At 40.7% G+C, this 20729-nt stretch overlaps 1 protein-coding gene across 1 annotated transcript in view; it reads right to left on the bottom strand.

Moving 5' to 3' along the window:
- Positions 1–20729, bottom strand: part of SLC35D1 (solute carrier family 35 member D1) — a 53347-nt gene that overhangs the window by 6695 nt on the left and 25923 nt on the right. The window contains exons 10-11 of the mRNA XM_004762967.3: positions 20549–20627; positions 17474–17556 (exon numbers count right to left, since the gene is read on the bottom strand). Coding sequence (XP_004763024.1) covers positions 17474–17556; positions 20549–20627 — 162 coding nt within the window. The remainder of the gene's footprint in view (positions 1–17473; positions 17557–20548; positions 20628–20729) is intronic.

The following is a 20729-nucleotide window of genomic DNA, read 5'->3' on the forward strand; positions in this document are numbered from 1 at the left end:
AAACATAACAACGGTTTCTTTATTTTTCCTGTCAAGACATTCTCTGATCTTTACATTAAGCTGATTTCACTTGGAGAGAGCCGTGGAGGATTGAAGAAGACAAAGAATACCCTGGAAGTTCTTCTAAGCCTCATCCTTAAGATGACCCTGTACCCTACATCCCTAGCATACTTGGTGTAATGAAAAAACATGGACTTTGTGGAGTTAGGTCTTGAATATACTACTAGCTCTGTGTCCCTTGTTAATTTCTCTGAGATTCTATTTCTGTATTAATAAGAATAATACTCTCTATAAATAAGATCATATACATAAAGAACCCAGGCCTTGATCCTGGCACATGGTAAAACAATCAGGAAATATATATTCCTTCCCCGCCCTTCCCTGTCAGCCCCGCTCTTCAGACTAGAGGGGATACACCATTAACAAAGGTAGGGTGGTATCATAGGGAGACTTGACCTGATTCAAGAGGAGGGTACACTGTTGCTACAAAGCTGTTTGAACAACCAGAGCAAAACCAAAACACAGAGACTCCTATTCTAAACTCTGGAGAAAGGGCACAGACTTTTCAAATCCTTACACATTCCAACATGAGGCAATAATAAAAGATTTTTCACCTCATCTTTATTCCTGACTTTATCATTATCAAATATGCACATTTTCAGAAATGGTCATTTCCAAATGGTCTGAAGAGAACTAGTATCCATCCACAAGGATCCTGTGAGCCGAGCAGTGGGGAATGAATGCTTTGGAAAGGAATCTAAATTGCTTCATAGCAGCTTTGGGCATGTGAGCAAACTTCAAGGAGGGGTTAGAGGAGGGTGGAGAAAAGAAAGGGAAAAGCCCAAGTTGGGGGTGGGGGGTCTATGTGAATCTTTTTTTTTTTTTTAAAGATTTTATTTATTTGACAGAGATCACAAGTAGGGAGAGAGGCAGGCAGAGAGAAAGGAGGAAGCAGGCTCCCTGCCGAGCAAAGAGCCCGATGCGGGGCTCGATCCCAGGACTCTGGGACCATGACTGGAGCTGAAGGCAGAGTCTTTAACCCACTGAGCCACCCAGTCGCCCCTATATGAATCTTTATGCATCAATACCAAATGGCTGGGAATTTGGATCTTCTACAGATTCAAACAAAAAACTTCTCCATCTATTGGTTCTGTAAATGTTCACATTAAAGATAATGACTTCTGATACTCTGGACTTGTTATTTATATATTTGACCATCCTATATACTCATTTTTTTTTTTTAAATCTCAAGCAATTTTCCCCGTGCCTAATACTCAGATCACGGTACTACCATCTCTGAATTCACTGAACCTGTGAGAGACACAGCCAGGAGCTGAACAGGAGAGAGAGACCAGGCTTCAGTTAGAATACTGCAAGACTGGGCCACTCCACCCGCTCTGACCTCATCTCATCTTCCCAGGCCAGGCAGACACAACCTACCTCTCCTAGATCCATAGCCACGGACCTATTTACCAGCCTCACTTAGATATCCGTTCTACAAACAGATGCTGAAATGCCTTCGATATGGCAACTCCATGGTCAGGGAGCAAAAGTCTAAGATGCAGGCTGTCTCCATCTCCTCTCATAGCTGACATGTCTGCTCATGTCTAGCCAGGCAGCTCTGCCTCTCAGACTGGACTCTGCCTTCTGTATTTCATATGTAAAACATGTCAATCTATACCAAAACCTGTGACCCAGGGCAGTGTGACTTTTACTGCTATTTCCTAACATACAGTAATTCTGCCGTGGAACATCAACTGTACCTCTGGCTACATCCTTCCTATACCCCATCTTGACACCCCACACAGCAGCTGCTGGGAGCCTTCTTTCCTCTTTCTCACCAGCCAAAGAAAGCAGAGCTGTGTTACCTTTGTATATATAACCTTCCAAAGCTTTCCAATCTGAACAGAGAGAGGCACAGAGGTGAACAGGATTGACTGCTGACCTGGACATTCACAAAGCTCTATGATGGGGGACAAGTTACTTACCCTCTCAGAGCCTCAGCTCTGTGAAATGAACCCATTTGGGAAATGGCGATTAGAATACCACTCTTAGAGGACTGATTAAGGGCAAAGTAAATTATATAATTTATTTACATAACAAGAGGCTAAATAAAATTATGTGTTAATTTTAGAATTCAAATTCTATACTAAATTATATAATGGACAATAGATCATTTCGAAAAGCTAATTAGCATACAGTAAACATCAGTCAAAGTCAAAGTTGAAATGCCAAGGCACACCAGGAGCTAATACTGCCAAAAAGCAAACAGAAGTAACAGGTTTTGCCAACTGCGCCTTTTCTTTATCTTCATTTTCTGTTCACCCAGAAAATCCAGGAGTCCTAGGTGTAATAAGGCCTCTTGTCTTTGGTCATCCAAAGAGGCCTTACTTGTACTGAGTGAACAAGCTTTGACCTCACCTCTATGACCTGCAGTTGAGCAGTAACTCGCACAGTGTCTAGCCGAGTATTCCTCATTCCCGGGTTAGGAGACACTCGAGGCACCTCACACTTGGGGGCAGGTCTACACCACCCTTGTGAGGTCCCTTACTCCAGCCATCCCGGAGTACCTGCTGCCCATCCCCAGTCTCTCATCCAACATCTGCACGGCTGGCTCCGTGCTTTTGCTCATGCAGTACTCAATGACTGGAATAAGCCCCTTCTGTTTTCTGCCTCCTCAAATCCTACCTACGGCTCAAGGCTGCCCCGAAGGAGCCTTTCCTCTATGCAGCTTCCCAAGCACACTACCACAGCCTGATGACAGGTACCAGTCTGGACAGCTACTTTGTGACACTTGTGTGATGACAGCTATGGAAAGGTCTCAAGAGAATGTAGGGAAGTACCTCATCATTGCTGTTATTAAGGCCACACACATTCCTAATGTTATAAGTGTTTTATGATTCCTACATGCATCAAAGCCATCACTGTTAACAAGCTTCACTCCTTCCCTCCTCCTTGCACCTCATCTCAACTGTGGGCAAAGGAGTCCTGGCAAAACTAAATCAGATCATGTCACCCCTTTATACAAAACCTCCCATCTTCCCCTCTCTTAAAAGCAGCCCCCAATCTGTCACCCCACCCCATGACACGTATGGCCCCATCTCATCTCATCCGTGCTACTCCCACCAGACTGGCCTCACTTATGCCCGGAACTCACCAGGCTACACTCCCACTTCAGGCTCTTTTCACTTGCTCTTCCCTCCAGAAATCCATGTGGTTCATTCCCTCCATTTTATAGGTATTTACAAGTATCCCCGCCCCCTGCAATATTCTCTAATCCCCTTCCTTGCTTTATTTTTCTGCATTTATCATCACAGCTAACACCGATTACCAGCAAATATTTCACTCATTTATCTCCATTCATGTTTTGGTCTCCTCTACTAGAAGGAAAACTCCATGAAGGGCAAGGGTTTTGACAGCAGCTCTATCCCCAGGGCCTAAAACAAAGTTTAGCAGGTATCAACCACATATTTGTTTATGAATAAATGAATCTTCCCAGCTAAATTACAAATTCCCTGAACAGAATTAGTCTATGGCTTTGTATACACTAAGTCATCACTTTAACATAGGCACAGACTGGGTTCAAGAATTCTGATTCTTACTCTGCCTACCAAAGGAGACAGGCGAATAGAGACCAATCAGGGGTAAGCAGGAGGTAAGCAAAGAGGCTCTGGGAACTATTGAAAACAAAGGGAAGGCCATTTGATACCTTACCCACGTGGCCTCAAATGGCTAAATCACCGGGCCTATTTTTCTAGTCACTCAGGGTTAGAATCTCAGTTCTGCTTCTCACTGGGGCAGCTGTGTGCCCTTGGACAACTGACTTTACTGGAGTCTCCATTTCACTGTGCTGTGAACCAGAGACAACTAGATGAGACAGCGTGGAAAGACAGCATCACCACCTAGGTACTCGGCAAACACTGACTCCCTATCCGCTGCCTTCCCACAAAGGTATTTGCACCTTTCCACACCAGGGTAAGTGCTGGTCCGTGCACATACTTTATAAATAGAAGTACCTTAGTCACAGATGTCTGGCCAGGACGTGAACCATTCCATCTGCCTAAGAGTTTTAGGAATTTGCCCAGGAATAAATTTAGAAACAAATAAAAGGCTCCCAAATCCTGTTGTGATGTTGTTTGGAACTCAGAGACCGTGAAAAGGGTATCATTTGCCTTATTAACTGATATGAATGAATCAGGCAAACGCTCTAAGATCAGAATTCTGGGGAGGCCCCAGACAGTTAGATAGGTTTGTTGTTGTTGTTTTAAAAACAGCACTAGAGAAAAGTTACAGGAAAACAAAAAAGAATATAAGCCTAGAACTTGTTTTCTACCTAGTCTTATTGTTTAGTGTTGGTTTTTTGGAAAGGGAGATTCTCTTCCATATTCACAAAGAGCTTTTTGTTTTGTTTTGTTTTGTTTTCTCGACATCTCTGATACTGTTCCTCAACTTGGGGCTGAATCCAAACTACTTCAGCCCATCTACCATTTCTTACCCTACATCTGTACTTCTTTTGCTTTTCTGCCTCTTTAAAAAATTTAGGATGTGGGTGGAGGACTCCCATCAAAACTAAAAGGACAGCATATTTTCTGTATCTTCCATACCAGGAGGAAGTTCCTTCCAATGTCATAAGTCTCCTGTCATAAGTCTCCAGACCCCCTGAGCATGGGGCACAGTTTCTACAGGACTCCCACAAGGTGAAACAGAGAAGTTTAGTGGCAGAATTAGGATAGACAACTCAAGCTCAAAAACTGAGAGCAAAAAAAGCTGAGGTTGCAAAAGGTGAATTATAAATAGCTCGTGGCAGTCCTGCAACAGAACACAGATTTTTTGCCATTTCCATTTTGGTGATCTTCTGTCAGGAATTATGATATAACCAACAGCTAGCCAAACTCCCTAGATCCTATTCGAAGTTACTCAAGTGAGATGGCTGCCAGTTACATAATTCTATAAATAGCCTAGTGGAGATTACATCAGCAGCAACTAACTGGTAGCACAAAACATGTCCTTCTCTTTCTCCAAATGAGAGAATCACTAAGCAAAGGAAAAGCTTATGACCTTCAGGAGAAGTCTGGAACCAGAACAAAATCTACTAGGATGGAATTAGGCAGGAGGAAAAACAGTCTGAAAACCAGAAGCAACTCATCTAAGAGGCTAAGGAGTCCCAAATGAGGGAATGGTGCTGAGCAGAGTTAGCTAGACCAAAGGCCTCAGGAATCAGCTCTGAAACTACTCTAAGCTACACCATGTCCCATTCCAGAGACTGTGTAGACTGTCATGAGGCCTCAGAAGCTATAGTAAAATGAGTTTTGTGGCCCTAAAGGAGGCTGCCTTAAAGGTATGTAACCAGTATGATGCTGTATCATGAAGGGATTATGAAAATAAAATTAATCCATTCATCTACGCACTATTTACTAGACTGTGGTTAAGAATGAAAACCTGGAAGGCAAATCATGGATGGAATACTTTCCAGCTGGGTACTATGGTACAAGCTTTTCAGCCTGTACCATATGGAATAGCCACAGGATCTATCTCACAGGGCTGTTACAGAGATTAAGTATGGAGTACTCAGCACAATGCCCAGTACAAGTTCACATAAAAACTATTGGTTAAGGGATATCTGGGAGGCTCAATCGGTTAAGCGTCTCCCTTCAGCTCAGATCATAATCCCAGGGTCCTGGGATCGAGTCCTGCATTGGGCTCTGAGCAGGGAGCCTGCTTCTATCTCTGCCTGCAGCTCCCCTTGCTTGTGCTCGCTCTCTGACAAATAGAATTTAAAAAAAAAAAAGAAACTGGTTAGTATTTTGTTACTATTACCAATTGAATGCTTAGTATGGGTCAGGGGCTGATAAATACTGGCACAACTATAAATTAGACAAGTGATTTCTGCCTTCACTAGCCAAGATTCTAAAATGGTGATGGATACATAAACAATTTACTAGGCTACAATGTAATTATTCAGTCATTTGCTGAATGAGGGTACATTAAGGAATGAGAACTTGGATTCTGGAGTCCAACCCATTTGGGTTAAAATCCTTGTGACATGACTTACTAATTGTGTGACATCAGCAGATCTAGGAAGGAATGAATGCACCATGTCCCCCTAGAACATAATGCCTGGCATACAAACACATGCTCAATGCATAACTTCAGAATGCACTCAACTTACTTAGCCTTTCTCTAGGCTCAACCTCCTCATAAACCTCCACTATAAAATATTGATAATAAAAAAAAACTTCCAAAGAGTGTTACAAAGAATTAGGCAATTCAACAGAGAAAGAAGAGCATTCTCATTAAAAGGTTCTAGAACAACTGGATATCTATATTAAATACACACAATATAAAAAGAACTTTTTATCCCAATTTTAGACTATATAAAAATTAATCTAAAAATGGGCTATATACCTAATTGTAAAATAAAACTATAAAATGTCTAAAGGAACACATGAGAGACAATCTTTATAATCTGGTTTACACTGAAGCACAACTCAAAGAGGAAAAACTGATAAAGAAGTCTTAAAAGTTGTGCTCTTCAAAAGAGAGTATTAAGAAAATGACAAGACAAGCTACAGACTGGGAAATAATACCTGTAAATAATATAGCTAAAAAAGGACTTGCATCCACAATAAATAAGGAACTCTCAAAACTTAAGAAAGCAAAACAAAATTTAAAAAAACAGCGGGTGCTTGGCTAGCTCGGAAGAGCATGTGATTCTTGATCTCAGAGTAAAAAGTTCAAGCCTCAGGCTGGGTGTAGAGATTACTTAAACATAAAATCTTCCAGGGGTGCCTGGGTGGCTCAGTCATTAAGCATCTGCCTTCATTCAGCTCAAGTCATGATCCCAGGGTCCTGGGATCAAGCCCTGCAGGGGGCTCCCTTTTAGGCAGGAAACCTGCTTTTCCCTCTCACTCCCCCTCCTGTGCTCCCTCTCTGGTTGTGTGTCTCTCTAATAAATAAAATCTTAAAAAATAAAATAAAATTTTCAAAAAAAAAAAAAAAAAAACCAAAACCCAAATAACCCAATTTTTTAAAAATTGGGCAACATACTTGAACAGACTTTCTACCAAAGAATATATACAGATGGCAAATAAGCATGTATAAAGATGTTCAACATCATGAATCATTAGGAAATTAAAACCACAGTAAGGGGTGCCTGGGTGGTGCAGTCAGTTAAGTGTCCCATGACTCAGGAAGTGATCTCACGGTCATGAGTTCAAGCCCTGTGTAGAGCTCCAGATTCAGCACAGAATCTGCCTAAGTCTTTCTGTCCCTCTCCCTCTGTCCCCCCACCCACTCTTTCTCTCAAATAAATCTTAAAAAAAATAAAACTATAATGAGATACCACTATATATCTATTAGAATGTCTAGAATTTAAAAAACAAAAACTGACAATACCAATTGCTGGGATGTAGAGCAACCACTCATAGAATCATATGAGGCTGAGGGATATGCAAAATGGTACAGATATTTCTTGAAAATAGTTTGGCAATTTCTTATGAATTTAAACATACATTTACCAGACAACCTAGGAGTTCCACTTCTAGGTATTTACCCAAGTGAAACGAAAACTTATGTTCGGAGTCAAGTTGGCGGAGAAGTAGCAGGCTGAGACTACTTCAGCTAGCAGGAGATCACCTAGATAGCTTATCTAAAGATTGCAAACACCTGCAAATCCATCAGCAGATCGAAGAAGAACAGCAATTCTGGAAACAGAAAAACAACCACTTTCTGAAAGGTAGGACCGGCAGAGAAGTGAATCCAAAGCGACGGGAAGATAGACCCCGGGGGGAGGGGCCGGCTCCCGGCAAACGGCGGAGCAATGGAGCACAAAATCAGGACATTTAAAAGTCTGTTCCGCTGAGGGACATCGCTCCAGAGGCTAAACCGGGGCGAAGCCCACACGGGGTCAGCGTGGCCTCAGGTACCGCAGGGTGACAGAAGGATCGGGGGTGTTGCAGAGCTTGCGGGTATTGGAAAAAGGAAGCCGGCTACAGAGACAGAGGCGACAGTAAGATCACAGCTAGGGGTTACTTGAACCAGTCGCAGGCTCGGTGAGCTCGGAGCGCAACCGGTGTTCAGGCAGATGGGAGTTACTGGGCTCTGTTCTCTGAGGGCGCACTGAGGAGTGGGGCCCCAGGCTCTCAGCTCCTCCGGGCCAGAGACCAGGAGGCCGCCATTTGTATTCCCGTCCTCCGGAACTCTACGGAAAGCGCTCAGGGAAAAAAAGCTCCTGAAAGCAAAGCCGAGCAGATTACTCAGCCCCTGGTAAGGGTGGTACAATTCCGCCTGGGGCAAAGACACTTGAGAATCACTACACCAGGCCCCTCCCCCAGAAGATCAACAAGAAATCCAGCCAAGACCAAGTTCACCTACCAAGGAGTGCGGTTTCAATACCAAGGAGAGCAGCAGAATTCCAGAGGAGGAGAAAGCAAAGCATGAAACTCACAGTTTTCTTCCTGTGATTTTTTAGTCTTGCAGTTAATTTAATTTTTTTCTTTTTCATTTTTTTCTCTTCTTCTGCTAAATTTTTTTAACTTTTACCCTTCTCTTTTTTAATGTTTTTTAAATAGTTTATTATTATATATATTTTTCTTTTTTATACTTTTCTTTATTCATTTTCTTTAATTCTTTTCTTTCTTTTTTTTTCTTTCGTTCTTTCTGAACCTCTTTTTATCCCCTTCCTCCCCCCTCACGATTTGGGATCTCTTCTGATTTGGTTAAAGCATATTTTCCTGGGGTTGTTGCCACCCTTTTAGTATTTTACTTGCTCATTCATATACTCTTATCTGGACAAAATGACAAGGCGGAAAAATTCACCACAAGAAAAAAGAACAAGAGGCAGTACCGAAGGCTAGGGACCTAATCAATACAGACATTGGTAATATGTCAGATCTAGAGTTCAGAATGACAATTCTCAAGGTTCTAGCCGGGCTCTAAAAAGGCATGGAAGATATTAGAGAAAGCCTCTCGGGAGATATAAAAGCCCTTTCTGGAGAAATAAAAGAATTAAAATATAACCAAGTTGAAATCAAAAAAGCTATTAATGAGGTGCAATCAAAAGAGGCTCTCACTGCTAGGATAAATGAGGCAGAAGAAAGAATTTGCAATATAGAAGAGCAAATGACAGCGAATAAAGAAGCTGAGCAAAAGAGGGACAAACAGCTACTGGACCACGAGGGGAGAATTCGAGAGATAAGTGACATCATAAGATGAAACAACAATAGAATAATTGGGATTCCAGAAGAAGAAGAAAGAGAGAGGGGAGCAGAAGGTATACTGGAGAGAATTATTGGGGAGAATTTTCCCAATATGGCAAAGGGAACGAGCATCAAAATTCAGGAGGTTCAGAGAATGCCCCTCAAAATCAGTAAGAATAGGCCCACACCCTGTCACCTAATAGTAAAATTTACAAGTCTTAGTGACAACGAGAAAATCCTGAAAGCAGCCCGGGAAAAGAAGTCTGTAACATACAATGGTAAAAATATTAGACTGGCAGCTGACTTATCCACAGAGACCTTGCAGGCCAGAAAGAACTGGCATGATATTTTCAGAACACTAAACGAGAAAACACGCAGCCAAGAATACTATATCCAGCTAGGCTATCATTGAAAATAGAAGGAGAGATTAAAAGCTTCCAGGACAAACAAAAACTGAAAGAATTTGCAAACTCCAAACCAGGTCTACAGGAAATATTGAAAGGGGTCCTCTAAGCAAAGAAAGAGCCTACAAGTGGTAGATCAGAAAGGAACAGAGACCATATACAGTAACAGTCACCTTACAGGCAATACAATGGCACTAAATTCATATCTCTCAATAGTTACCCTGAATGTTAATGGGCTAAATGCCCCTGTCAAAAGACACAGGGTATCAGAATGGATAAAAAAAACAAAACCCATCTATATGTTGCCTCCAAGAAACTCATTTTAAGCCCGAAGACACCTCCAGATTTAAAGTGAGGGGATGGAAAAGAATTTACCATGCTAATGGACATCAGAAGAAAGCAGGAGTGGCAATCCTTATATCAGATCAATTAGATTTTAAGCCAAAGACTATAATAAGAGATGAGGAAGGACACTATATCATACTCAAAGGGTCTGTCCAACAAGAAGATCTAACAATTTTAAATATCTATGCCCCCAATGTGGGAGCAGCCAGCTATATAAACCAATTAATAACAAAATCAAAGAAACACATCAACAATAATACAATAATAGTAAGGGACTTTAACACTCCCCTCACTGAAATGGATAGATCATCCAAGCAAAAGATCAACAAGGAAATAAAGACCTTAAATGACACACTAGACCAGATGGACATCACAAATATATTCAGAACATTTCATCCCAAAGCAACAGAATACACATTCTTCTCTAGTGCACATGGGAACATTCTCCAGAATAGATCACATCCTCGGTCCTAAATCAGGACTCAACCGGTATCAAAAGATTGGGATCATTCCCTGCATATTTTCAGACCACAATGCTCTGAAGCTGGAACTCAACCACAAGAGGAAGTTTGGAAAGAACCCAAATACATGGAGACTAAACAGCATCCTTCTAAAGAATGAATGGGTCAACCGGGAAATTAAAGAAGAATTGAAAAAAATCATGGAAACAAATGATAATGAAAATACAACAGTTCAAAATCTGTGGGACACAACAAAGGCAGTCCTGAGAGGAAAATATATAGTGGTACAAGCCTTTCTCAAGAAACAAGAAAGGTCTCAGGTACACAACCTAACCGTACACCTAAAGGAGCTGGAGAAAGAACAAGAAAGAAACCCTAAGCCCAGCAGGAGAAGAGAAATCATAAAGATCAGAGCAGAAATCAATAAAATAGAAACCAAAAAAAAATAGAACAAATCAACAAAACTAGGAGTTGGTTCTTTGAAAGAATTAATAAAATTGATAAACCCCTGGCCCGACTTATCAAAAAGAAAAGTGAAAGGACCCAAATAAATAAAATCATGAATGAAAGAGGAGAGATCACAACTAACACCAAAGAAATACAAACTATTATAAGAACATACTATGAGCAACTCTACGCCAACAAATTGGACAATCTGGAAGAAATGGATGCATTCCTAGAAACATATAAACTACCACAACTGAACCAGGAAGAAATAGAAAGCCTGAACAGACCCATAACCAGTAAGGAGACTTAAACAGTCATTAAAAATCTCCAAACAAACAAAAGCCCAGGGCCAGATGGCTTCCCGGGGGAATTCTACCAAACATTTAAAGAAGAACTAATTCCTATTCTCCTGAAACTGTTCCAAAAAATAGAAATGGAGGGAAAACTTCCAAACTCATTTTATGAGGCCAGCATCACCTTGATCCCAAAACCAGACAAGGATCCCACCAAAAAAGAGAGCTATAGACCAATATCCTTGATGAACACAGATGTGAAAATTCTCACCAAAATACTAGCCAATAGGATTCAACAGTACATTAAAAGGATTATTCACCATGACCAAGTGGGATTTATTCCAGGGCTGCAAGGTTGGTTCAACATCCACAAATCAGTCAATGTGATACAACACATCAATAAAAGAAAGAACAAGAACCATATGATACTCTCAATAGATGCTGAAAAAGCATTTGACAAAGTACAGCATCCCTTCCTGATCAAAACTCTTCAAAGTGTAGGGATAGAGGGCACATACCTCAATATCATCAAAGCCATCTATGAAAAACCCACTGCAAATATCATTCTCAATGGAAAAAACTGAAAGCTTTTCCCCTAAGGTCAGGAACACAGCAGGGATGTGCATTATCACCACTGCTATTCAACATAGTACTAGAAGTCCTAGCCTCAGCAATCAGACAACAAAAAGAAATTAAAGGCATCCAAATCGGCAAAGAAGAAGTCAAATTATCACTCTTCGCAGATGATATGATACTATATGTGGAAAACCCAAAAGACTCCACTCCAAAACTGCTAGGACTTGTACAGGAATTCAGTAAAGTGTCAGGATATAAAATCAATGCACAGAAATCAGTTGCATTTCTCTACACTAACAACAAGAGAGAAGAAAGAGAAATTAAGGAGTCAATCCCATTTACAATTGCACCCAAAACCATAAGATACCTAGGAATAAACCTAACCAAAGAGACACAGAATCTATACTCAGAAAACTATAAAGTACTCATGAAAGAAATTGAGGAAGATACAAAGAAATGGAAAAATGTTCCATGCTCCTGGATTGGAAGAATAAATATTGTGAAAATGTCTATGCTACCTAAAGCAATCTACACATTTATTGCAATTCCTATCAAAGTACCATCCATCTTTTTCAAAGAAATGGAACAAATAATTCTAAAATTTATATGGAACCAGAAAAGACCTCGAATAGCCAAAGGGATATTGAAAAAGAAAGCTAAAGTTGGTGGCATCACAATTCCGGACTTAAGCTCTATTAGAAAGCTGTCATCATCATTGGGGCACCTGGGTGGCTCAGTGGGTTAAGCCGCTGCCTTCGGCTCAGGTCATGATCTCGGGGTCCTGGGATTGAGTCCCGCATCGGGTTCTCTGCTCAGCAGAGAGCTCAACCACAGGGAGCCTGCTTCCCTCTCTCTCTCTGCTTGCTTCTCCATCTACTTGTGATTTCTCTCTGTCAAATAAATAAACAAAATCTTTAAAAAAAAAAAAAAGAAAGAAAGCTGTCATCATCAAGACAGCATGGTACTGGCACAAAAACAGACACATAGATCAATGGAACAGAATAGAGAGCCCAGAAATAGACCCTCAACTCTATGGTCTACTAATCTTCGACAAAGCAGGAAAGAATGTCCAATAGAAAAAAGACAGCCTCTTTAATAAATGGTGTTGGGAAAATTGGATGGCCACATGCAGAAAAATGAAATTGGATCATTTCCTTACACACACATAAAAATAGACTCAAAATGGATGAAGGACCTCAATGTGAGAAAGGAATCCATCAAAATTCTTGAGGAGAACACAGGCAGCAACCTCTTCGACCTCAGCCGAAGCAACATCTTCCTAGGAACAACTGAAAAGGCAAGGGAAGCAAGGGCAAAAATGAATTATTGGGATTTCATCAAGATCAAAAGCTTTTGCACAGCAAAGGAAACAGTTAACAAAATCAAAAGACAACTGACAGAATGGGAGAAGATATTTGCAAACGACATATCAGATAAAGGACTAGTGTCCAAAATCTATAAAGAACTTAGCAAACTCAACACCCAAAGAACAAATAATCCAATCAAGAAATGGGCAGAGGACATGAACAGACATTTCTGCAAAGAAGACATCCAGATGGCCAACAGACACATGAAAAAGTGCTCCATATCACTCGGCATCAGGGAAATACAAATCAAAACCACAATGAGATATCACCTCACACCAGTCAGAATGGCTAAAATCAACAAGTCAGGAAATGACAGATGCTGGCGAGGATGCGGAGAAAGGGGAACCCTCCTACACTGTTGGTGGGAATGCAAGCTGGTGCAGCCACTCTGGAAAACAGCATGGAGGTTCCTCAAAATGTTGAAAACAGAACTGCCCTATGACCCAGCAATTGCACTATTGGGTATTTACCCTAAAGATATAAACGTAGTGATCCGAAGGGGTACGTGCACCCGAATGTTTATAGCAGCAATGTCCACAATAGCCAAACTATGGAAAGAACCTAGATGTCCATCAACAGATGAATGGATCAAGAAGATGTGGTATATATACACAATGGATACTATGCAGCCATCAAAAGAAATGAAATCTTGCCATTTGCGACAACATGGATGGAACTAGAGCGTATCATGCTTAGCAAAATAAGTCAAGCAGAGAAAGACAACTATCACATGATCTCCCTGATAAGAGGAAGTGGTGATGCAACATGGGGGCTTAAGTGGGTAGGAGAAGAATCAATGAAACAAGATGGGATTGGGAGGGAGACAAACCATAAGTGACTCTTAATCTCACAAAACAGACTGAGGGCTGCTGGGGGGAGGGGGGTTGGGAGAAGGGGGTGGGGTTACGGACATTGGGGAGGGTATGTGCTTTGGTGAGTGCTGTGAAGTGTGTAAACCTGGCGATTCACAGACCTCTACACCTGGGGATAAAAATATATGTTTATAAAAAATAAAAAACTAAAAAAAATGAAAACTTATGTTCACAAACTTTTAAGCAAGTTTTTTAACAGCTAATATAAAACAGCTAAAAACTAGAAACTACCCAAACGTCTTTTATTTTTTAATTTTATTTATTCATTTGACAGACAGAAATCACAAGTAGGCAGAGAGGCAGGCAGAGAGAGAGGGGGAAGCAGGCTCCCTGCTGAGCAGAGAGCCCAATGCGGGACTCGATCCCAGGACCCCAAGGATCATGACCTGAGCCAAAGGCAGAGGCTTAACCCACTAAGCCACCCAGGTGCCCCAATACAATTGTTTTACATCATGAATGTGGTGGTGGTAGTTACATGACTGTAGGCATCTGTCAAAACTCACAGAACTTTACATGAAAGGGGGTGAATCTGACTGTACTTAAACCATATTTTTTTCTTTTTTTTTAATGGAAGGAAGAAAAGAATCACAGATGAAGATGAGTCTCAGAGATTCTAGGAATTCTAGCCTGGGCAGTTAAAGGATGATGATGTCATTATCTGGAAAAGTTACATTACTTAGGCCAAAGGCAAGGCCAAGTCCACCAACTGATGGAAGTACAGAAGCAGGCTCTTGTTACCACCATTTGCTAATCATTTCCTACTCTTGGCTGTTGCCCTTTTGGGCTGGGGTGAGCACTCACTAAGTGGCTACTGGAAAAAGGCATTTAGAAGACTTGAAGACAGCCAGGCTCTCAGCAGAGCCCTACTGAGGAAAAAAAAAAAAAAAGCTGCCTAAATCACAGAATCAATGTGGATGAAGTCTGAGTAGCTCAGTACAAACTTCCTGCTTCTTGCACTTGAATCACAACAGAGAGAGGGCTACTTTTTTTTTTTTTTAAGATTTTATTTGACATAGAGACAGATCACAAGTAGGCAGAAAGGCAGGCTGAGAGAGAGGGGGAAGCAGGCTCCCCACCGAACAAAGAGCCCGATGCGAGGCCTGATCCCGGGACCCTGAGGTCATGACATGAGCTGAAGGCAGAGGCTCAACCCACTGAGCCACCCAGGCGCCCTGAGAGAGGGCTACTTAAACTTTTCTTAAAACAACAAAGAGGGCACCTGGGTTGCTCAGTTGGTTGGGCGGCTGCCTTCGGCTCAGGTCATGGTCCTGGAGTCCTGGGGTCAAGTCCTCTGGCGTACTCCCTGCTTGGTGGGGAGTCTGCTTCTCCTGTTTACCTCTCTCCTCTCATGCATACTCCCTCTCTCATTCTTTCTCTCTCTCAAATAAGTAAATAAAATCCTTAAAAAACAAAACAAAACAAAGAATCTAGGCAGGGTGGAGGGAAGCTAGATGTATCTGGGTCTAATCACAGAATCTTTTTTTTTTTTTTTTTTAAGTAGGCTCCACATCCAAGGTGGAGCCCAGCATGGGGCCCACACTCACGACCCTGAGATCAAGACCTGAGCTGAGATCAAAAGTCAGATGCTTGGGGCGCCTGGGTGTCTCAGGGGGTTAAAGCCTCTGTCTTCGGCTCAGGTCATGATCTTGGGGTCCTGGGATCGAGCCCCGCATCGGGCTCTCTGCTCCTCAGGGAGCCTGCTTGCCCCTCTCTCCTTGCCTGCCTCTCTGACTACTTGTGATCTCTGTCAAATAAATAGATAAAATCTTTACAAAAAAAAAAAAAAAAAAAGCCAGATGCTTAACTAAGCAACGTAGGCGCCCCTCATCATAGATTCTTTTAAGAATACGGTTTAATTACTGATCTCCTTCAACGTGCAGTCAGCCAAAAATGCATTGACACCATTTCCAAAGTGAAATATGACAGCCACTTTACATTTGGTTTTTACATTAAAAAAAAAAAAAGGAACGTCCACAACCTGTGAGTCTGCTTACTAATGAGTAAAAGAAGTAAAAAAATATAAATAATAAAACCATAATTTTCATTTTAAAGAAAGTAAAAAAAAATTAGTTAATATATACTTTTCTCTACAAACATTGAAAAGCATGCTGTAATGGAAACAGTATTCAAAAGGAAATTCACCTGGATTTTAATCCCAACTCTGCAACTAATTTGGCTGATTAAGTACATCAATTATTCTCCTCAGCCTTGTAATAAGAGAGATTAAAATGACAAGATATGTAAAATTTATTACAATAAAATGTGAAAGCAATTAGAAATTGTTAAAAATACTACCTAGGGACAGAGCACCAATGACAGTCATAATCATAATTACCACTATCAAGTAACATTGCTAGCAAAACGAGACTGTTCAACCAGAACTAAAATGCACTACCTGATGCAAAAAGAAATTCTACTGGAAGAATTTTCAAGATGTTGGATTTAATTATGTTAGACTGACATACTTCATAACATTGCAACATTTCATACACTTTAAAAGTTTTTTAAATAGCCTGCAATGTGAAAAAAGATACCTAAGGCTTCTGTAAGAACTTTGTTACTTTATGAGAGATTTGAACTGCAGAGATCTGAAAATGCAAACAGAAAATTATACTTCATTTTGGCTTTACAAGCCAAATAACCTTACAGGTTATTTATTTGAAGGGAACAAAGAGAAAACCAAAGCACCTCTGAGTCAGGTCTATATGATGCCATAGTGCTTCTTTAATCCAAATTTTTAGAAGTGAATGAAATGGAGTCAAAGTCAATGAATCCAAAGTCAAAACTGTTCCACCAGGTTGTTCCTTATATCCTGGCCCTTTCTCACAAATATTAATGAAAGAAACTGATATTTACTCAGCACAGATGTCAAACAGTGAATTGGGTACTTTATATTAGATTATTTCATGCTAACAACTCTAAAGAGATATGGATATCTTCATTCCCAACACGTAAGAAAACTGAAGCTCAGGAAAGATAAACAACTGGAGTTCAAGACAGGGTTCTGGCCCAAAAACAAATCTGAGAATTTTTAAGCATACATACAGCATTTAAAGCCATGAAATTAATTCTGGAACTAATAAGGATCTTTCATGCAAGTTACCCTCATCACTGATGAAGTCTGGACTAAAGCAATCCAGTGATATGTCCAGGGTCAGGCACATATACAGCAATTCTAATAGAGCTGCTCTTCTTTAGCCCTGAATTTACCCGAGAACAGTGTACTGCCATCTAGCATAATAAGTAAAAGACTGTCTTTGAAGGCGAGTAAGTAGAAAGGGTTTAACTTCCAGAAAAGATTCTCTAAATACTGTGCATAAATACGGAACCATCTTATCCCCATTTCTTAAAAAGCATTATGTGAAGACATTAAAAATACAGTATACTGTAGGTGTTCAATAATTGTTTAATAAATGAACAAATTTTCAATTAAATAGCCCCCTACTATGACACTATTTATGTATCCAAATCCCACTTGTCAAAGTGGTTACATTTAAATATTTTTACTTACCTGATATTTAAGCCAATGAAGTTTGTCCATGTGAAAATATAATCTCCACCAAAGACCATTCCAATATAAGTTATTAATATATTCTACAAAGAAAAATGGCAATATGCTGTAACACAGGTTTAACTGAGATTTTTCAATGTTCATATTAACTCATCCACAGAATGGCCCAAATACCTATCCTTAAAATACAAAATCAAATAAACAGACAATAACAAAAACCCACCAATCCTATAATGAGTGTAGTAGGAAATAAGAAATAAGAAAGGACATTAACCTCTTCTCAATCTAGCCCTCCAAAAGCTAAATGCTTTCATCAAGAATTATCACCAGATTATCAACTTCCTGTGTCCCGCGGTATGGGCTGACATTGTAAATCTAAACAGAGAAACACTGCTGTCTGTAGGGGTGGAAAGCACTAATGCATGTTTAGCAGTCTTAGACAAGAAGGCGTCTTCCTCTCACCGAAGTAACCATGGACTTTTGAGGCGAAAGTGAAGAAGAAAAACCTCACATATCAACATCTTTACCTCTTTTTTAGAAAGGAAAAAAGGGATGACAGGGAGTTTACCAACATGAACACTGTTTTTAGAGACATTCTTCTTTGTATTCTTAAAAAAAAAAAAAAAACCATGAAAAGTCATCTCAAATTCCCATACTTAAAATTATTTCTCCTCACTCCCTTAAACTCCTAGGTGTAAACATCTGCTTATCTAGCTCCCTTTTATTTATCTTCAGGTCACAGAGGTGAAATAAACTTTCCCAAAGTTCAAGTTATTAGTCAATTCTTCCCTAACCTCCTCGCTTTTCACATTCAAAGACACCACCTCCCTCTCCGCTACGACAGCTGACAGAAATGGTAAATGTCACAAACATTTTTAGAACCTGGGCTCGCCTAGATCAGGTCTACGAAGCAGAAGTAAAGTGCCACAGTGTGGCTGAAAAGCCAAAAAGAAACTTCAGAATTATTTTTATAATGGGCGTGCCCTCTGAGAGAGCATTTGGAATTATGTCAGCCTCTTCTAGGTCTAAGGATGGAGACAGCAGGTTACCACGGAACAGATTTTCTTATTATTTTGAGGGGAAAAGGCAAAATTAAATACCATGCGACAGTAAACAAGACTAGTAGGTAACTTGGGAAAACGTGTGGATCAGTTCAGAGCACAGAGATGCAGAGATGGCAGGTTCATGTCCATGAAGTGCCCAGGAACTACAGAAAGGGAGAAGACTGACAGCCCAAATCCTGCCGTTCAAATCAGTCAGGAAAAGACAGTGATGCCCTGAGCAGAACCTACCAGCAAGCACAGAAGAGACCATACTAGTACCTCAAAATTCAGACTGTGATTCTCAAACGTTAATATACCTTGTTAGAAATGATGATTTCCAGGCTCTACTTGAGATTCTGATTTAGTGTATAAGAGGTGGGCCTAGGAATTGCTATTTGTAAGTAAGTATCCTCAGTAATTTTCCCACCATGCTTCAGAGAAACAAGAACCAGTGACAGCCCCTTGGGGAACAATGACTGAGCTAAAAGGGTTGTATCTGGGAGGCTAATGAAAGAAGCTGCACTGTGGACCACGAGACTCTGAACCGGCAAGAGCATCAGCGTACTCCCATCTGTCTGAAGACGTCAGACAGCCTTCAACAGCAATGCCACGAGACAGTGAGAAGCAAGAGCAGCTGTAAACTAATCAGACAAACTGATTTTTTCCCACTCTCTCTAGGGTTTGGAAGTAACATTGATCCCTTTGGACAGAATAAATCCAGAGGGCTGCATGGGGAGGAGGATATATCAAAAGAAAAGTACTGAACTTTCTGTTAATCTGACCATGATTATATTTGTACCCCATGCTCTTAAATATAAAGAAAGTACCCTATGAAATCCTAAGTAAATAGGTTATTAAAATTAAATAGTGGCCTTTGGGCAGTATCCTTTTTGGAAAAAACATGGTAACAACTGGCCCATCTTTCATGTTCTTGCTCTTCTTATTCTGAAGAGGCAAGCCATTCATTCACTTTGCTCTTGAAGCCTTTACTTCACAAAACCAAAACAGAGTGGAGAGCTAATTTGAGGGGCTAAACCTGTCTTAGCAAGCCCAGGCCTGAATGTAGATTAACCGCCTCTAGCCTTCATGGGAATTCACACAGCTAATTCTATTTACACCAAACACTCCAATTCCATGATTTGAAGTCACAGACCTGAAATTTTAACCCAAATCTAGTTTTTAAAGTGAGGGCAGGTGGACACCACTGATGGGGGTGCAAAGGGAAACAGAGCAAGGCAGTAAAAACTTTTCAATCCCTTCACTCACTATTGACAAATGGGGAAATCTGAAAGGAAGTCCCAAGGGCAGGCATTCTATTTCCCAAAGGATCACAGACCTATCTCTCTCTGTCTTACCTTTTTTTAGAAGGCAAGCCTACCCTGCTAATTCATTTGGAAATCAGGCATGCTGTGGCCTCTTGGATCTTAAAGCACTAGAAGCACAAAGTCAGATAAAGAGGCCTCAAGCATCAAGCCACTAACTTCAGCTCTATATTCAAGTCAACTTGGCTCCCCTGGCTGAAGACAAATGAGCCTCCCTCAAATAAAATGGATCAGGAGGAAATGACATCACTGGAAATGTCAGACACAGCTTTTAAAAGTGGGCCATTTAAGGTTTGGCTCATGCACTGGAAAACTCCCTTGATGAACTTCTGGCAGGCATCCTTTCCCTACAATAGCCAGAACTCAGTAAAGCAGCGAACAGAACAGTTTTCTTTGGGGGTTAAAGGGACAGGCCTATCACTCCCAAGCTAGCCACCTATCCTGTCTGAAACAAAACTAATTCCTCTTCCTCTACTCTAAGGTAACCCATTCTCCTTTTCCTATATTCCCCAGAGCCAAGTTGCCTGGAAGTAGAGATTATGCCCTCCCTGAGTTCTTGAAGATAGTTTTAGAAACCAGCACCACAATCTGTCAAACCAAGACAATCTGTGAGGAAAGAAGGATGAGGGATTTAGACCACAGCAAGATTTAGAGTCACAATTTTTAAATAAAGCAGGTACCCAAAAGATAACAGTATTTTTTCAACTCACTTTAATACAGCCAACTATTGTAGTTGTAAGGGCAGAATTATACTGCGTGCAGAGTACTGTGGCGTACATCAAGATAAACCTGGAACAGAGAAGGAAGAAGTTTAAGAACTGGTTGCTTACTTTAGAGCAATCTTCAGCCAAGAGAAACAGCATTGGCCATGCTAGCGCATTGCAGTCACTG

The sequence above is a fragment of the Mustela putorius genome, unplaced genomic scaffold (assembly GCF_011764305.1).
Source record: "Mustela putorius furo isolate JIRA1106 unplaced genomic scaffold, ASM1176430v1.1 tig00003853_pilon_pilon_pilon, whole genome shotgun sequence".
NCBI classification, from domain to species: domain Eukaryota; kingdom Metazoa; phylum Chordata; class Mammalia; order Carnivora; family Mustelidae; genus Mustela; species Mustela putorius.